General features: G+C 40.7%; 1 protein-coding gene across 2 annotated transcripts in view; it reads left to right on the forward strand.

The window, feature by feature from the left end:
* SEMA6A (semaphorin 6A) overlaps nucleotides 1-20419 on the forward strand; it is a 118127-nt gene that overhangs the window by 77900 nt on the left and 19808 nt on the right. Inside the window, exons 12-18 of one of the 2 annotated variants that reach the window (XM_066339940.1) lie at nucleotides 1065-1220; nucleotides 2627-2803; nucleotides 3516-3656; nucleotides 3744-3824; nucleotides 5793-5851; nucleotides 7596-7616; nucleotides 14646-14810. In XM_066339940.1, the coding sequence (XP_066196037.1) occupies nucleotides 1065-1220; nucleotides 2627-2803; nucleotides 3516-3656; nucleotides 3744-3824; nucleotides 5793-5851; nucleotides 7596-7616; nucleotides 14646-14810 (800 nt within the window). The remainder of the gene's footprint in view (nucleotides 1-1064; nucleotides 1221-2626; nucleotides 2804-3515; nucleotides 3657-3743; nucleotides 3825-5792; nucleotides 5852-7595; nucleotides 7617-14645; nucleotides 14811-20419) is intronic. The other variant, XM_066339941.1, reaches the window with a different exon arrangement.

Raw genomic sequence — 20419 nt, forward strand, 5'->3', positions numbered from 1 at the left:
TCGAGTCCTATGCTATCTTCCCCCATCAGATTTATTTACCTGATTTTTGAATATTTATCTAAATCTGAGCAACACAGATAGGACCAGTCCTGTATTTTGTTCAAGTTGGCATTACTATTGATGTCAATGCCTTTACCCACATCAGATGTAGCAGAGGGGATGAAAATTGGATGATGCAATGTATTTATGAGTAAATGGTCTATCTTTCATCTTTCTATCTTACACTGGCTCAAAGGTTTGAAGAATCATAATGCTGTAGAAAATGGGATCGAATTAGCCTTTCATTGAAGAAAATTACTTACACAATATTAACTAAGCAAAACATTTTGCTGCTTCTTTGAGAGATGGCCTGTCCAGGAAAGAAGATTGCTCTACCTCTTAGAAGCAGGTAGATTAGAAATAGTGTGAGCAGATTTACGTTTAAGTTGCCAAAGAATGACAGATATTTTTTCAGTGAAAATTCTCAATGACCTACCATTCTTAAATCATTCTTAAATCATCCAAATTGAACAACGGGTAAAACCAGTGTTTACATGGATGCTATTCAGTTATAGTCTGTTTTCAGTTATAGTTATAGAAATAGTTATAGTCTATTTCTATATAGTCAGCTATAGTCAATTTTCTATCAGAGGTAACTAAAAGTGGTATTCTTTCATACCTGTTAAAAAAAATTAACTTCCTTCTGTGTTACAGGGACTGCTTTTTCCAGGAGAGAGCAGTCAACTAGTCAAATTACAGATCAGAAAACACCTGTGCCATTGGGAAGCATCAAGCCAAATGCACACATACTGTGATTACATTTCATATGAGTGGATTAATTACAAACTCTGTGTGTAGCACTCCTGATGAAAAAATGACTTTGTGCTTGTAAGTGACACATTAAGTCCTTTTGAATGGAGAACAGGGCAGGCTTCCCTTGAGGGGCTGAACACCACACTTCTCGATCCTCCTCTAAATTAAACTCCTGTAAAGCACATCAGATTTCAGTGAGAGCTTCATCACAAAAGAAAACTTGCCCTCAATGTTAAATAAGTTTTCTGGCTTTGCTCTCTTCTTTTATATAGGCCTGGTTGCTGTGCTGGCTCTGCATCATTAGAAAAATATGTAACGTCTAATGAGTTCCCAGATGATACTCTAAACTTCATCAAAACACATCCTCTGATGGATGAGGCTGTACCTTCCATTGTCAACAGACCGTGGTTCCTGAGAACGATGGTCAGGTACGTACACCATGTGAACTCCTGCCCACATCGTAGCTGTCATGTTGTGCTAAGAGCCTTGCTTCAAATACCCCCAACCCCACCAGTGTCCTCAGTGTCCTGGGCATGAATCCTGCTAGGAATGTTGGCAGAGCTCAGCAGATGCTGCGGAACTCCCTGAGCAGCTTTCAAGACAGGAAAGACCTCAGTCTTTTCTAACCATGTTGTGCTTAAGCCGGATGTTGTAGGAAATGCTGTGCAGGGAAGGTTCACTCACCTTTTGGCTTGTGGGTCAATGTTTGAGATGGCTCTGTAAAAGCTTCAAGCAACGATCAGCAGACAACTCAGGAATATGTACACAGGATAAAAAAATGTCTGCCAGAATATGTTCACAGGATATGTAGATGTCTGTCAGTTTATGTACTGGTAAACTTTAATGTCTGCAGAAGCATATAGGCAGAAATAATTGCATAATTTGCATCCTTTCTATAACAACAAGAAAATAAATAATGACAGATTTGAACAAAAACTCATAAATCACTAAGTGTTAAATACACCATCCACTTCCTATCAAAATACATTCCCACTCTCTGCTGTGGTCATTATACTACTTATCTACCCTCCAGCAGTGAACAGAATAATGTGACTAACTTTTGTCATACTTTCCTCTCCTCCTCTGAACAAAGGTGTTATGTTGGATGCAGCTGTGGAAGGGTCTGACTTAATTATAGTAATGTATCTTCTGTCAGGTTTTTCTCTTAGGTTCTGTACCTCCAATCAAAGACCAGAGCATCAGGCACCACAGAGTGCTTCCCTTTGATAGGCAGTACAATCTAACTGGCACCAAACCACAAATATACTTGTTTTCAATAAATAGTGTCATTCTAAGATTTGGTATCACCTCAGTGCTGAACTTGGGTGGCAGTTGTGTGATTAATTTTAGTGAGGTAAAATTGTGTTCAGTGTCTCACTATTGCACTGACAGAGCTTTTCATGGCAAAAAACGTTGAACCTAGTTCAGCTGCTTTTAATGTGACAGAGCTTGAAATTTTTAAATACTTCACTCTCCTGATTCTCTATCCCTGTGTGAAGAAATCAGCAGGCTTTTAAAAGGATAATTCCTAAATGCCCTCAGACTCCTAGCACCCCTTCAGCTTCTGAACTTCTAGACACTTCTGAACTTCTGGACACTTCTGCTGGCTATTGAATATGTGCGAATGCAAACACATGAAAATTCCCCAGCGTCTGGGGAGCCAAATTGGTACAGTCTGTGTTGATTTATACTCAGGTAGGAAAACTGCTTAAATGTGTTTTATGGTTCCTAGATGTCTACCATACAATTATCTGACATGAAGAAATTGATTAAATGAATGGCAATTCTGTGATTATCTCTGTGATTTATACATGAAAATGCTCTGTTATTTTAGATATCGCCTGACCAAAATTGCAGTTGACTCTGCTGCTGGGCCGTATCAGAACTACACCGTGGTTTTCTTGGGTTCAGAGAAGGGAATCATCCTGAAGTTCTTGGCACGTACAGGAAGCACTGGTTTCCTAAATGACAGCCTTTTCCTGGAGGAGATCAATGTTTACAATCCTGAAAAGTGTGTATCTGATTCTTTGTACTCATGTGTGGATGACTTTGAACTTCTGATTTCCCAGAGAATAATTTGTCCCATAGAAACAGAAGTGGTTAGAGAAGCCAAGTTTTTTGAGTAATTTTAAACTCTTTAGGGAGGGGATGTCTGCTTATCAGTCGCTACATTGCAATAAGATTTTTTTTATTCAGTATGTGTAGAAAATAGCCCATCCTATGCAGCAGCTGATGGATAATTAAAAGTGAAGTTCTGGAAAGGAAGATTAATTTTCTATAATCCTATAAAAAAACCTGTTTCCTCTCCAAATAACTCAACAAGCAGCAAGCTGCTCTCCAAGGGAAATTTTCCACATTTCAGTCTTCCTCAAATATGCCTAAGGGGGCTTTGAAGTGAGCCATAATCATGCAGAAATTTCAGCTACTTTCAGTGCTGGAGAAGAAACATTGAAATGAAGGGCCATCAGAAGCTTGTCTGGTGTGCTGTCGCTCTCCAGTTCATAACTAAGTCATGCATTTTTAATACTTGCATCTATGTCTATCAGTATTTTTAGTGGCTATTGTGTGTTCTTTTTCCTTGACTAGTTCAATTCTGCCTTTCTTATGGATTTTTGGTGGAAGTTTTTGTGATTTTTTTTTCCCAGCCTGAGGGAGAGTTAAGGTTTCCCCTGGTTTCCCAGCAGGGCCCACTTGTGACCACAACTCACTTTTATCCAAATCAGGTGCAGCTACGATGGCATGGAGGACAAGCGGATCATGGGAATGCAGCTTGACAAGCCCAGCAGTGCCCTGTACGTCGCCTTTTCCACCTGTGTCATCAAGGTTCCCCTGGGACGCTGTGAGCGTCATGGCCAATGCAAAAAGTACGTATTGTGTGGCGGCTGTCAGTGCCTGTGCAGTGGGGGAGCTGGAGCACTCATGAATGCCACCCTGTGCTCTTCTCTCCCAAGGGCCTGCATAGCATCCAGAGACCCGTACTGCGGATGGGTGAAGGAGAGTGGGCTGTGCACGCAGCTGGTCCTTGGCTCCAAGTGAGTAAGGGCTCTGGCTGGATGGGCCGTGAAGCTCTGGCAGTGGTGCCAGGCAGTCTTGGGCAAAGCTATTTGAAACATGAGGCTTTTAGAGGGGGAAAAATGTGGGAAGTGTTTGTTTCTACCTTATTTGCATTCACCTCTGAAATGTCTCACAAATTTTTTTGATGTGAACAGTCAGCTGATTGGTAACTGCTGAAAGAGGAGGAAGAAGAAAATGAAAGAGCTGTATTAACGTCTGCGTATTATTGAAAGGAGTGAATTGGATGGATATGTCTGGACCAGCTTACACTGGAGCCATCACAGCTGATTAAAGAGGCAATAGAATCCAAATTAAATTACTGAAGTAATTTGTCCACTGAAAACAAAACCAGTCCTTCTAATTTACTGTGCATTACTAAGAGGAATAACAGAGCAGAGTAAGGGCTTAAAACAGATTTAGAGAAGTGCTGGATCTCCCCTTGCTTAACAGTAGAATTTAATTATTTTATGATAATGAAAGTCTGTGAAGGTTACAGGGAGCAAACCCGCTTCAGACCTCGCATTTCTTGGCCGCTTTCTGAAACACCACATGACTGCCCACTCTGAGCTATACAGCTGTACTCCCTCATGGAAGTAGTGGAAGTGTAGCACAGACATCACAGAGCCTTGACAGCCCTACATTTGATGCCACTTAACCCTGCTTCTCTACAGGTCCTCGGTATATAATGGACAAGTTACAATTCCTATGTTTCTGTCTTGTTCTTAATTTTCTGATTTTCCCCATCTGCTGGGGATGCTGTTGCTGTGTCTGTATTCACTTGACTACAAAAGTGTGAGCTGGTTTTATTTGACATTTGGTAGGATAATGTTAAAATTCACCTGCGTCCATATCGGGTTTTTCATCACTCCAAAAGTGCTTGAGACTTCTTCAACTTCCATGGCAAGTTGTAGGGCACTTCTGTACCTCACTTTTTGAAGTAGCTCCCACTTTCATCAATAGATCCATCAAGAGAGAGGCTATGCAGCTTGCAGTGATGAAGTCCAAAAGTGAGCAAGGCAGCTCATGTTCTAACCAGTACTTAGGAAGGGGGTCCAAATCAGCTGTGAAGATACCAGGTGAATTTCTAAGCTAACCAACAGGAGGCAGACATTTTAGGCACCCTCCTGGAATAGGTGACAGTGGAGCAGGTGTTTTAAGAACAGAGTTAGAATGAGTTGTCAGCAAGGGTAATTATGCCTCAAGGGCAGGATCCTAATATAGACAAGGGCTTGAGGCATAATCTTCTTGTATTTGGAAGTTTTCCAAGGTTCTTGTCATTCACCTTTGACCATACAGGTAATTGGAAGAACACGTTCAATAGCTATCCAAAATCACAGAGAGAGGCTGGGAGCATAAGCTGAGCACATCAGCTAGAAAAGCATGTGAGTGCTTGTCAGTAGAGCCCTCTGAGTTAAAGGGAATACCTTTCTGTGGGATGGACCTTTTGTGGGATGAACCTTATGCCTTGCAGCCTCATCAGGTGCTGTACCTGAGTGATTGCTGAAAAGCAGGTTTCTTCCTCAAGCACAGTACCTGTCCAATGTGTTGGCTTCCTTCTCACACCAAAGTGCCAGTGCACTCAATCTATTCTGTGCACAGGTTAATGCAGGGTTACAGTTGATTATATGATCAAATGTTATATAATAACATCATATATTTAACAGTTTAAAAAATGCAGGTATTTTCTTCCCTTGGTAACGAGGCATGTAGTGGATTTTTAAAAGTAATAATACAAAGACAAAGCATCTTTAGAAGTCAAGAAATCTTAAGCAACAATGAATAGCTCCAATGTGTATGTTGTTGGTTTTCAGCCTTTTTGTGGAATTTCCAAAGAAATAGCCAGTTTCACAGCAGGATTTTATTTCAGTTGAGCATGTGATAATTTCTTTCTGGTTATGCCTATGACTGCTGTTATTCATACTGTTTTGTTTCTTTCTATTATTTAGACTGGCATTTGAGCAGGACATAGAACGTGGCAATACAGATGGCCTGGGTGACTGCCAAAGTAAGCAAAACTTTTACCTCTGTTTACCATGTGTCACAGTATCCTTCTGAATGCCTCAAATCACCATTACCTGTCAGGCATTCTTTTGTAGAAACAAAAGCCACAATAGGGGCAGCATTGTAGCTAATAATGCAGGTTCAAAAGAAGAACTGTTGTTTAAATGTGTTGGAGGAAAATAGCCCAGTTTATGTGATTTATATGAATCCTGGACTTCAGAGTGGTTGCATAATGAGAAAAGCTCAGCTATAGAGGATATTGATTACAGCAATGCCATAATGAAATGGGGTCATTGTCTTTATTAGCCCTGGTGGCTTGGTTGTTTGTGTAAATGTACAGAAGTGGCTTGGTTTCTTGGTGTAGTCTGTGACTTGGACTACATTCCCATGCAGCATAGTGACACAGTGAAATATGTCTTCAGTTTTGGATCTGGATCAAGAAATGACAACTGCTTAGTTTGTGAATCTTAGGGAATTTTACTTGCAGTCTGGAGAACTTCACTGTATTAAGGGTCAGGTACTATTGGCACTGCCTAAGAGATTTTAATGGTAAACCTTAATTACTGACAACATTAGCTGGAAACTTAAACAGAGTCTTTAAACATTTACAGTTTTGTACTGAAATGCTTATAAGTGCATAGCTTGCACTTACATGCTGATTTCTGAGTCTTCAGGAATACCAACATCTGTGTTCAGGACAGCTCTTGTTCCAAATGTTCTCACTAAGGTTGGTTTGATTCTGAGCTTCAAATATTATTTAAAAACCTTGTGAAATCAAGATTCATGTTCTTTTCAGTGTAATTCGCACTGATGCAATAAAACTGAAGAAGCTGAGGAATCAATGTACAGTTGAGTACAGAGAAAGTTATTACTTCTGCAATATGGAGAAAAATAACAGAGGGCTAGACTGTGCCATGGGACACAGTGCTGGCCAACTGCTCTGGAGAAAGTCAGAGCCTTCTCATGCCTTGTACATCCGTATTCAAGAGCCATTAATTACTCTGATCATTGTGCTTGAAGGAGTACAAGGATTTCTGTCCTGAGATAAGGTAGTATAGACTGTTGCAAAGGTTTTTGAAGGAGATGTACACATAGGCCTCCCCTCTGTTCCCCTGTAAAATGGGTTAGCACTGAAATCAGGCCAGTTCACAGCTGGTGTATCTTTGCCCTTTTCAGCCAGTTCTGCTCTCCTTGGGCAAATGTGTTATGCAGGAGTGGGCTGTACCTGATATCAGTTATATGTAAAAGGGGGGCAGGAAATTACTCAGGAACAGCACACTGTGCTCATGGAGAGAGATCTACAAATCCCATACCCTGCTTAAATCCCTCTTTAGCCTTGAATAATGGATTGAACCTTGACACTGCACAGAGGTATATTTTATTTCCTGCTAACACAGCTGATTTTACTACTTCATGTGATCTTGAGTCACCTGAGTTTTGTCCTCATTAACTCACATTGCTGGCTCCATCCCCTGCAATGCCTTGCCTTAGACTAGGATTTGCAAAGAAACTAGGGAGGATATTGGCCCTCCAGCTTTGGTACCTTGTGTGCAGAGAGGGTGATGAGTGCTTTCAAACACAGACATTGTTTTGGGGTTTGTCCAAATATTAGTTTTGCCTGGGTCCTTACTGTGCAAATCACATGCTTACAAATATCAGCTGAAACATTAGCAGTTATTAGCAGCAAACTACTTAAAAGAAAAACAAGATAGAAATAATAATTTTTTCCCCTGTTATTTGTCTTTCAGATTCCTTCGTAGCCCTGAATGGTAAGGAAGTTCTTAGTTTCAATATTTACTGACATCAAATCTATTTTGGAGGAATCGCTTTTTACTAAGCTTTTTAATATTTTCATACTTCTGTTATATTTAATGTTTTTTCCCAATTTATTTTGTTCATAGACATTTCAACTGCTTCACCTGATCATGAAATGTCTTACTACACAGTGTATGGTCAGTTTATGAGTGTTTTTTTTAATTCTCCCCAAATCTTTGTGTTAGCTAGTAGCTCCTGTACTCAAATAGTTGTTACCCTATTTTACCTGTTTTGTCTTGGTTTTGAGGGCCCGATTCACTAATCACAACTAGGATTAAGTCACACCTCTTGATTTTCAATCCCTCTTTTCTTGTCTTCTCTCAAAAGTGTCTACATTGAAATAAAGTCAGATATGGCCTGTTTTAATGACATGTCAGCAGACATGATTAAGAGCACGCTTCATCTGAACACTCAAAGAAATACTTGGGTACAGCAATGCATCTTATCTGTTCACCAGGACAAACAAGGACAAGCTCACAACCCACTTATGAGCTGTCAAGACTGGTGCCATTACTGCTACAGCAACCATTCAGAGATACTTTAGGGAAAGCAGAACTACCCCTGGGTTGCAGAAAGATCTCTCATAAGGAAAATTAGCCTTTTACCCATGTGGTTTGAGACTGGATTATGCCTCAATTCCTAAAGGTTCTTGTCACTTCTAGGGTGAGCCATTTATGATGTCCATTCAAATTTACATAGCTAATTAAATGACCTGAATGAAGAGGATAATTTCTGCAAGCCTAGAGTAGCAGGTTCCCCTGAGGCAGATGTTAATCTGTCCTCATAGTGCTTTCTTCCACTTTGTTCTGCATATTTGGAAGTTGATTATGCTGGTTCTTGAAGTGAAGAGTGTCTTCATGAGGAGTCACTGCAGAATAAATAATCACCTTAAATTCAAGCCCAGATATATATTGCAATAGCTTTTCTTATAGACATCCTGAACAAAGACAAGTACTCATAATCTAAGAAGATGCATGTTATTGCTGCCAGTGAAGTCAATGGCAAAATTCCATGTGGGGTGTGAGCTTCCTTATGAAGTTGCTTTCAGGCTGTACAAGACTAGCAATTCATTAAGGCTAGATCAAATTCTCTGTACATTTGGCTGAACACAGCAAGAGGTAGGTTAATGTGAAACTGTGATGAACTTTTAACTGATCCTTTCATCTCGTGCCTGCAGACTATGTACCAGTGACAGGCCAGTACAGCAGAATATAAATAACTGGAGGCACAGTAATGCTGCTCAACATTTATAAAAATAAAATCAAATTCCCCCTACTGTTTATTACTAGGAAATGAAAAATGTGCAGGTGAAACTTATTTGAAAGTATGGTAATGAAAACATGTGAAGGGAATGTACAAAATTGAAGGCAAGTTGAGACTTTCTAACACATGGAAGACTCACTGTTTCATCTGCATATAGAGTTTATACTTTCTTTCAATTATACTTCCAATTGTGAAATTGCTGTATTTCTAATGCAAAGAGCAATAATTCAAGAAGCGTAATAATAAAATCCGTATTGCTGAATGTAAAGATAAAGTGAGTTGCTTTGGGCATAGTTCTGATATGCCAGAAATGTTCTAGATTTCTTGCTTTGAAGTTAATTCCATAGTCTGCAAAGTTCTAGCTGTGGAACTGTGGTTCTAGATCCTGCCAGCTAGAATATCAGTAGGTACTTTAGTAAAAAATTATATTTTAGTCTGACCAAGAAAGCAGAATAGTGTTTTAAGTGAACAGCAGAATGAAAAAAAGCTGAAGTCCAGGAGAGTACAGTTAACAGAGTACATTTTACTGTCCAGGTGTGTAAAGCCCAAAAACAGACTCCATAAATGACCTCAGCTTTTAAAGTAGGACTTTACAGGCAGGTGCAACAGAGAAAGGCTGACCCAGCATTAACATGGGTTCCTGTTTATGTCCTGTCTTTTACAGCTTATTTCGTTTACCCCTCTTGGGTATATCCTGATAACATGTTCTCTATACAAGTCATCTCCTCTTTTTATTGGTTTAGTTAAAATATCTATTTTGATATTTTTGGAGTTGGGCTTTTTTTTCCCCTACCACTAGTCAACTCTATTGATCTTCTACTCAGGGGTGCAGAAATTTTAGGGTGAGGTGGTAAACCAGTCTCGGTAAACATGGTCATGTTTGCCAGCTGTACTGACTGATCTGAGTAATTTTGTATCTTGAAAAAAAAAATTATGAATTATCTATTTTGATGTTACTGAGTGCAGTTTAATGCAAAGGTAAATGGTATGTTGTAATAGATTAAGGCTCAGAACACTGGTAGCAGAATATAAGCCAGGTGAATGCTTAGTGGGTTAAATATACCTAAAGTCATCTGAATCTCCAAAAAAAGTCATAAGGCCTGATTGTCTTCATTTATATATTCCACTATAAAGCATCCTCCTTCAACAGCCTTACTGCTAGTCTGTACCAGTGTGAATGAAAGGAGAACCAAGCCCTTAATCTTTGTATTCTCAGCACCAACCTCCTCCTGAGTTTGGCACATGGACTCTCTTCCTAAGGCAGTCTCACGTGATCAGTTGCAAACAAGTAAAGTGCAGAGTCCAAGGAGGTGACTCAAGTGACACCCAAGGAGAGGATAGCAGACTGAAGGTCTGGATGTAGAAAGTCAGTGAGAAATTATGCAGGAGCCACATATTTAAACAAGGAGATTAAGCTAAATCACTCTGCAAAAGGTCTAGGCAGCTTCAATTACCTTTGGAAACATCAACTCTTAGTGAATTGGGCCCTTATATTACCCCCTAGCCGTAGGCCTTTCTCCTTCTATAGTATTGATTTAACTTTCCCTCTAATTGTCGAATTAGGTTGCTATAGCTGTTAATAGGATAGTGTGCAGATATCTTAACCTCTGAGATTCTAATGGCTTGTGCATATTAGACCAACTATCAAGTACTGATCGTATTGAATCTCTGTCTTTGTTTTAAACCTGAAAAAAAAACCTCTTTACAAGTGCACTTCGGAGCAAGCTATAGTTACAGAAGTGCAGCCTTTTTGAATCATTATCTGTGCTCGTAGGCACTAAGTGCTTTTACTCTGCCTCTGTTACTTGATTACAGCACTCCAAAAGTTTTTGAAAATAATGGAAGCATCTAAACCAGATTTTTTAAAAATGTGTCTATTTGATTTTTACATGTTTTCTTTAAACAAAGATATTTGAAAAACAGTATGTGTACAGTTATTGGGATACTTTTTTTTAAAACAAAGGCAGAATTGGTTTTTCAGTTGTTTTTGTATTAACCATTATTAACCCAGAGGTACTGGCAACATCTCAGATGTGATAAAGCCTTGTTAAATTTCAACAAAGCTTATTTGCAAGTCAGAGTGGTAAAAAATGGTATAATGGGAAAAAAGGCCCACTACATGTTGCAAACTATTAAGTGCATTGTAAAGGCTTGATAATGGCTTTGTGTGAGAGGGCCAGGACTGGGTTGCCTGCCACTTCAGTCTTTTCTTTGTTTATGAGAGAAACTTAAGTAGCTCATACATTTGTGGTGCCCCTCTACTCAGAGGTGAAATTCACCCAATGGGACTGTCTGTTCAAGCACTTACAGGACACTGTGATACTGCCTACAGGAGCAGTATCACCACCTGGTAGTGTTTGCAAAATACAGCTCTGACACAACTGGGACAGGCTATTAAGGTTTAATCTGCTCCTGCCCTGCTTCCTCAAAATCAAACAGAGGAAAGTTTGTCTTGATTAGCAGTGTAAGCTTGCTTTTCACTATGTATGAAACTAATGCCTTAGTAACAGAGACAATATACTGATTCCTTGCATTTGTGCAGAACTCCTCTCTACTTAGTGACCACCTGGTACACATTAGTATCTTCACAAAGCCTTAGCTTTCCATTACCAGGAAGTTCTCTGTGTATTGGCAATATGTGGCTCAAGAATTTTTTTTCCCCCAGAAAATGTGTCCCTTAGGCATATATTTCCTCTAGATTTCTGTATTATAAAATGTTTTCCTTTAACCATACTTATAGCTTTTCCTTAGAATTCCTCCTTTAAGCACACTTAAAAGTGCAAGTGTCTGGAAAGAGATATAGGCATATAAATACATATCAAACACAAGCATAAAATATGATTGCTACTTGGCAAGATTTTCTTATATTTTACCTCCCTATCAAACAATGAGTAATTGCTTTCTTATGTTGAGTGCAGCATTATGTGTCAGCTGATCAAATACTGTGCACATAATTGTTGTTGCTGAATGGGATATAAACTTGAAGACTGGACCCCATGAATGCTTGCACTATGGTTTAATCCTTAGGGAAAAGAAAACATGAAAATTCCATTATTTCCATTTTCTAGCCTCTTCTTTGCACTATTATTCATCTTGTTCCTTGGAGATGAGCACAGGAGTTGACAAGCATAAAATAGTGTTGGAGCAAATGCTTTCAGGATCCAGCATATTCTTGCTCCAAGAGGGTGTGTGTTTTCAGTGGCTGGACCTCTACCTGTCCCTTTGGACACAATGGCTGCTGTGGAGCAGGCACATTGGAGTTCAAATGGAATCCTCTATCTGTGTATTACCAACACTCCCAGCCATGTTGGGGCTTATGGAAACCTTTTAAAAGAGGATAACATTTGGCTTCTCTTTTCTATTTGGGCGACATTCAAAACTCTGTCTTAACAAAATACATGTTTAATTTGCTGTTTTAAAAAAGATGGCTGGGAGAAAACACACTTTCCACCATGAGAGGGTAAAAAACAATCCAACTGCTTTTGTTAGTATAAAACCTCCAGACTGACATCCAGAGCTAAATTGTGTTAACAATTACCTGTAGCTGAAGCTTGGCTTCATGGTGATAACATTGTAAATTTAACCAATTTTCCCTTCTAAGTATACAAGTTAAAGGACTTTTTTGTGGTCACATCCTATGCAAAACACAGTCCAAAGTGCTCCCTTATATAATTCAATTCAGTAAATTAAAAAGGCTCCTCAAAAACTTACAGGGGAGCACAGACTTATTTTTACTGTGAAGTCATTAATATTCATATTAATATTAATATTCAACAGGACTTCCTTAAATCATAACAGCATCTTAATAGAAGTTACAGCATTTTGCTAACTTCATCAGTGGTTCAACACCATGAAATTGGTAAAAGCATGAATGAAAATATGAAAGCATAAAATGAAGCATGTGGGTGCATATAAAAGCTTGGGGACACTGGTGGCCAACACTTAGATTTTTGATTGTTGGAGTAGAATTGAGAATCTCGGTTCATCATGTCTGTCTAGACTTCTAGGGAGAGCTGGGTCTGTAGGGCTTTAGGAGCCATTTAAAATAGCTTTTTTGAGATGCAGCTTTCAGAAGCTTTATGCTTACCCAGGAACTGTTTTAAACAAACTACAGAAGCATAGGCTCTACCTGCCCAGCTCTGTGCCTTCTCTGTGAGGCTCCAATTTCAGCTCCATGTGTTGATCTGTCTCTGCCCCAGTGAGACTCAAATTATTTTTCTGAGCAGTGTAGCAGGATCAAGAAAAGGACATGGGAGAGGGTCCCTATTAGGGCAGCCTGCAGCCTGGTGGTTGAACTCCTCTCCAAGTGAGATTCATCTAAAGAAGGAAAATTAATTTGCCAGGCTGTTCTAAAGGGGACAGGAGAAAAGAGGGCTATTGTTCGTCTGTCTAGCATTATCTGATGAAAAATGTTATATTCCATTCTGTCTGTGAATAATCGAATTCTGTTAGTTTGTGTTTGAACATGTGTCAAAAATCCTTTTTGTAATGGGCTCTTTATGAAGAATAGGTAAGGGGATATAGTTAATCCACATCAAACTAAGGAGGCCCAGAACTCCTTGAGTCCTGATGAAAATAACTTACTTTTCACATGTGCCAAAAGGCAACTTTCAGAATGGTTTTGAGGTTAAAATGTTGTGGTGTGGATGGCAGTTGTTGCCCCCTCCCCAAAGCAGCTGAGCGTCTGGGAAGTCCATTTCCAGACTGGAAGCTGTCTTTCAGAGACAGTAGTCTCCAAGCATCCCAAGCATTTTAGATGCTGATGTACTTTCCAGATCCAGCTGCAAAGAGTGTATGAGTGTACAAGCATGCCACTGTCCCATCCAAACCACCTTCCAAATTGTGCTGTATTTCCAGTGGAGCAAGTTCTGTGAATGTGCTCTTTGTTGCGGTGTATAAGATATGCGAAAAGTAGATCAGTCTTGTTTGGGGCAACAGTAACAATGTCTGGAGCATTTGTAATAGAAAAAAGGCATGTGAGACCTCAGTGTCAGCTGCTGCTGGGGTCACAGGTTCTTGGGCAGATCTATGCGGTGAGGCAGTGTCTGCACTGTCACTCTGAGCAGAAATGGTGTTCAGTCTTGTGCTTATTTCCGAGCCATTTTGGACCATCAGCTCAGACAGGACCAATAGAGATGGTGCAAGCCTGTGCAAGTGGCTGGCCGAGGACATTTCCCATCTGGAGACGAATGCTGCAGTGTGAGCACACTGGTATTAGGCAGTCCTTCATCCCTCTGGGGGCATGAGGTAGAGTGCCTCATGATGTCACCATTTTGTAGTTCTTCTGGCATTTGCATTCAGCTTCAGCCATTTTGGATATTGTTCTGTTTTAAATTGATTTTTTATTTGCTTTGTGGCTGAACCAGTATCAGACAGCATGGGCTGACACTTCAGGTTCAGTCAGGCATGTGTCGTGAACCCAGTCAAAGGATGCTTGACTCAGATGCAGTGTGCTTACCCTCTTTCGTATGCATTTAACTCTGTTGAGAAGCACAGAACTGTCAGCTCAGTGGCAGCACCTTTCAGCAACCTGATCTGGAAGGTTCTAATCACCTCTTCCTTTGGAGTCATGTTTTGAAGGACTTTTAAAACACTGCTCAGCCTAAGACATTCACCCGTCACGGAAGCAAAGCAGTGCGTACATCCCTGAGCATGGGGAAGTGGCATGGTAAGCTACTAATGAGACTTGTCTTCCCTACCTGTATTTATAATGTGAACAGGACACTCCAGTTCCCTAGTCCCAAGCACCACCACTTCTGACTCTCGCGCTCGACAGGGTTATGATGCTAGGGGACGCATGCTGAATTGGAAGGATCCGCTTGGTTCATCTGAAAATACAGATCCATATGTGGCAGTTTCATCCCATAATCATCAAGACAAGAAGGGTAAGGCCTTGGAAATGACATCCTGTGGTGAGGAGGGAGGGGGAGGAGGACTAAAGTGTAACTGCTTCCAGCTGGCTCAGAGTAACATGTAATGAAACTCCTGTGCTATAATGAAAAGCTTATCCTAAAGTCTGAAACTAAATAGCCGGTCTTAGACTCAGTCCTAGATAATTCACTGCCTGAGGAAACCACACAAAACAAACAGAAGTGTATGCCTTTATAGAGTTTTGTGCATGTGTACGGGAAGGAGGGAAATGGGTGATTTAACTTTCTTTAAATTCGATCTGCCCTGTTCTCTGACAAAGCAAGATCCATTGCTTCCTATCGTTCTTAAGGATGCATTTTTATATTGCCTTTCTCTGAATTCCCAAGGCAGCACAACAGTTCTCAGCAAATTTCACATTTCCATCCCTCAACCACCATAGAATTATAGAATCATGAAGTGCTTTGATTTGGAAGAAACCTTAAAAAATCATCTTGTTCCAACCTCCCCTGCCATGACCAGGAATACTTTTCATTTGACCATGTTGTTCCAAGCCCCATTCAACCTGGCCTTGAACAGTTTCAGGAATTGACCATCAACAACTTCTCTGGGCAACCTTGTTGCACTGCTTCACTACCCACCCTCAGAGAAAAGAAGCTCTTCCTCATATCTAATTTAAACCTTCCACCTTTCAGTTTGAAGCCGTTTGCCTTGTCTTGTCGCTACATGCGCTTGTAAAACGTCCCTGTCCAGCTCTTATATATCCCCCTCTAGGTACTGGAGGTCTGCTATAACATCTTCCCAGAACCTTCTCTGCCTCATCCCAAACAACCCTAGCTCTATCAGCCGGTCTTCATAAGAGCAGTTTTCTAGCCCTCTGATCATCCTTGTGACCCTGTCTTTACTGTGCTGGGGACACCAGAGCTGGGCACAGCACTCCAGGTGCGGTCTCACATGAGCAGAGCAGAGGGACAGAATCCTCTTCCTCACCCTGCTGGCCACGCTGCTTTGGATGCAGCCCAGTATACTTTCGGCTTTCTGGGCTGTGAGTTGTCCTGACTCAGGTACTTTGCACTTGGCCTTGTTAAACTTCCAGGTTCACATGGGCCTACTTCTCAATCTTGTCCAAGTCCCTTTGGATGACATCCTGTCCTTCACATGCATCAGTCACACCACACAGCTTGATGTCATCTGCAAACTTGCTGAAGGCTCACTTAATGCCACTACGTCATTGATGAAGACATTGGTCCCAAAATTAACCCCTGAAGGACACCCATTGTCACTGATCTCCATTCAGACCTCAAGCCATTGAGCACTGTCCTCTGAATAAGGCTGTCCAGTGAATTCCTTATCCATTAAATTGTCCACCCATCAAGTCCATCTCTCTCCAACTAGAGAGAGAGATGTTGTGGGAGACCATGTCAAAGGCCTTACAAAAGTCCAGGTAAATTACTTATGTAGCTCTTTCCTTGTCCATTGATAGAGTCTCTCCATCAGGTTGGTCAGGCAGCACTTTCCTTTGCTGTAGCCATGGTGGCTATCTCAAACACCTCCCTGTGCCTAAGTAGAGCTTCTAGGAAGATCTGCTTCATGATCTGCCTAGGCAGAGATAATGGGACTGACAAGTTGATAGTTCCCAGGGTCCTTCTTTCTACTCTTTTTAAAGATAGGTACAATATTTCCATTTTTCCAGTTACCTGACCTACACTTTTAAAAAATCATGGACAGTGGCTTGGTAATTAAATCAGCTAATTCCTGGGACTCTGGCATACATCTCATAACATTCCATAGACTAAGGTATGTTTAGGTTCTTCAAGTGATCCTAAACTTGATTTTGTCTTACAGTGGGAGGGACTTTGCTCCCCCAGGCCTGTCTTGTGGACCAAACATTAGAGATGTGTGGGAAGAGAGGTTGCAAGAGAAGACTGAGGCAAGATTGTTGTTGTGTGCCTTGGCCTTCTCCTCATGCCAGACTTACTTACCAGATGAAGCACACCTTCAACCTTCTTTTTCCTGCTTACATACCTGTAGAAGTCCTTCATGTTGTTCTTGGCATCCCTTGCCTAGTTCAGCTCCAACACACCTTGACCTTCCTAATCCAATCCGTACACAACCAGACTGTGTTCCTATACTCTTTCCATGGTACTTGTCCCTTCTTCCACCACCTGGGCATTTCATTTTTGCCCTTTAGTTTAGCTACCAAGTTCCAATACAGCTATCAGGTCTCTTGTCTTTCTTGTCCAATTTCTTTCACCTGGGTTTTGCTAACTTTTCCCTCTTAGGAGATATGCTTAAAGATCTGCCGGCTCTGCTCTGCTCCCTTGTCCTTGAGGGCAGTTTCCCAGGGGGTCCTACTGACTTCCTTGAAGAGCTGAAAATTTGCTCTTCTAAAATGCAGGGTCCTGGCTTTGCTCTTTGATTGTGGACTCCACCAGTTCATGATCACTGCAGCCCTGGCTGCTACCACTCATGACACCACCATCTGCTTGAGCTGGTGACCATCAGGTCCAGTATCCCAATACAAATAAGGAAAGCCTGTTCAAGTTTAACCATTGAAGTTAAACTGGGATTAGTCCTAGTCACTGGGTCTCAGTCCCACTTGTCTTCAGTGAGACCTGAGCAGAAAATACTTTTTAGAGTGTTGTCATTAATGTACATTAAATGATGCATAAATGACTGCTCATGGAGAGGTTCCATGTCTTGTTTTTCACACACCAAAAGGTTGGGATATATGTGTCATTTCACAGTGCTCAAGCAGTGAAATGTATTCAGGGTCTAATACAAATCCTGTCCTTTGGCCTTCACTCCCCCTTTGCCATATATATAGAGAATTAGGCAGAGAATGGCCAAAATTTGCTGCTTGAACATAGAGAAGAACCTTTTCTCTTATGTAGAAATGGTGGTGCCCCTCATTGCATCTTGACCTTCGTCATTTTTTCAGCTCCTTTCAATCTATATCACAGATACTTTAAAATGGCTCCTTTTAAACAGGGGAGTTAGGTTCAAATATCTCCACTGCCTAGAGTGATCTGAATCCTTGTTATTCTTCTCCAGGGTGTTTTTAGATCTCTTCTTTCAATCTCTGTTCTGTTGAAGATGTTTTTCTCTGTGTGGACTAATTAAGTACTTAGTGTGTCAGAAGGAAGATGAGTATGAGCAAAACTCACTTGCTGAGTGGTTAGGGCACTCACCAGGGGCAAGAACATATGAGTTCTGTTCTTTCTGCTATGAATACTTGATATAAAACACTTAAAATATTAATTGAAATGTGGATTCCAGTCTCTATTGTTCATGCATTTTATATGAAAAACTCATTAGACAAAAGCATCAGCTGTTCCTAGAGAAGCTACTGGCATGCCAGACTTGATGCATTGCATTGTTTGCCAAAACTAGTAGGTTACTAGTTTCCCCTATTCTTTCCCCTTCATGTGACCCACTGAATCTTGATTTCTCTGCATTAGTTGTGGAGGCTTTCAGCAGGGAGTGATGAGCACATCACAGAACAGTCTTCAGCAGAGCAACATGAACAGCTGCTGGTGGTCTGGACCCAGACTGTGACCTCAGTTCCTGTTATTCATAACAGCCCCAGACACATGATGCCTCCCATAGTCCAGAGATATCCAGGGTTTCTCACTGAACTCCCCAGGACTGACCTCAAAGAGCCTTAACAGTCCCTTACCATAAAGGCAATAGGCATCACCTGGCTGGCCCTGCAGACACAAAGCCTGAAGCACTTTTCCAGTTGAGGATGTCAGTCAAATTAGGCAGGAGATACAGTAAAATTCCTTGAGATATCATGGAAAATATTAATCTAGTAGCCTTGGTTTTTAGGCTTGTTGGCAGGAAACTGAATATGAAGATTTAAATTCCCACAGGCAGAAGGTGTAAACTTGTCCCCCACCTCCCAGCTAATTAGCTCCTCCTACAGAAAAAGGAAAAAACTATCCCTCTTCAAACAATTTATTTGTAGAGCTTAATCCTGTAGATATTCTGGGAAAAAAACCTGCAAAATCTAAACCAAAAAAGTTGATTTCTAGAACCTAATAAATCTTACATGTGTGTTAAGCACAGAACCTCTTCGCACTGTGCAGACCCGGGGGCTGCTGAGCCTTAGCAGACGAAGAATTTCAGGTGGCTGCAATACTCAAAACCATAATTTCAGGTGCAAGAGAGTGACCATACTGAAGATGAAACCTCACACTCCCAATTCCAGTTTAAGCTCAGTTTGAGATATCATGTTCATTTTTTAATTCCTCATCCCTTGCTCTTCAATTGTAGAAAGGCAATTGAGCAAAAGGGTATTACTTACATAGCAGAGGAAGGGCAGGTAGACTGGCATGCCTTCCTTAAGATGGCATGTGATTTACCTAGCACTCCTTTTTCCTCTCAGCAATGTCAATGATAATGCTGACAGCCCAAAAATGAGGCTCTTTTCTTTCTTTGTCCAACCTGTTGGTAACACTTGTTATACAAAATACTTCAGGCAAGAGGACATTTCTTAGAAAATCCAGTGCTCCGACTTCCGAAAATAAGTGGTATCTTTCTCTTGTCCACCAAGGAAGGAAGGAAGAAGGGAATCCTTGAACACAACTCGTCTGCTGCTTCCAGGCAAGGGAGTGGTGTCAGAAACCACCAAGAGTGGAAGATCTGTCCCTTTATGTACCCAGAGGAATGCAGAGATGTGCATGCATTCTAATAGCACTGTTTATTATGTGTGGGTCCCCACTTCACAAATCTTCTGAAAAGCAATGCCTAATAAATGGAAAACTATCTCTTAAAAGCATTTTGTATGCCACTAGCAGCTTTCAGAAGAGCATGCAGTGAAAATATTAATAAATGTATAGCTGTTAGATTCTAATCATTTTCGCTTCAATTCACTACTGATGAAGTGGCTTATATTCAATACTTTCCTCCCCAGGGAGTGATGGCTACCAAAGAGCCTTATAAGCACTTGACAGGGTCATTTATATATAATGCATTCTTTGGTGCCTAATAATGAATATTGACAAAGCTGGAAGCAGTCTACACCCATCCAAACAATGGCGGCAGAGATGACTGCATGGTTGTTTACCATTACCATCCACTTGTGTGTTGTCACTCTTTGCCTTGCCCAGTCAGAGCCACTTGGCTCCAAAATTCTATTGAGTTGTTGTTTCAAAAGGGCAAAGGAAAGAGTTCTGACACAAAATTAAATCAAGAAATTTTACACTTACAATCCTTTTACCAAGATTTTGTTTCCACTTTTGCTGTGATTTCTTTTGCTTTCACACATTCACAAAGAAATTTTTTTTTTTTATATTTCCTCCTTATTTTGCAAGGTGCTTTGTGTTTTCCTTCATTGGTTGTGTCTATTCCTTTGAGCAGTGTTTTCTTTCTTTTTCTGTGCTCACAAATGGCTCCTTACTGACTTTACTAATTGTATAGAATCCATTTGCTGTTTTCTTTACTGAAACAGGGTTGCTTTGATGATGTCACATCCATCCATATGCTTCACTCTTAATTCAGTGCAGGCATCTTGGGGAATATCTGTGGGGGTGTGAAGACCGGGTTCTTAAAGGAGTTGACTCATGGGAATGTGACATTTGTGTGCCACAGCTTTAGTAGCTAAATATACTCTAGGACTTTG

This window comes from Sylvia atricapilla, chromosome Z (assembly GCF_009819655.1).
Source record: "Sylvia atricapilla isolate bSylAtr1 chromosome Z, bSylAtr1.pri, whole genome shotgun sequence".
NCBI classification, from domain to species: domain Eukaryota; kingdom Metazoa; phylum Chordata; class Aves; order Passeriformes; family Sylviidae; genus Sylvia; species Sylvia atricapilla.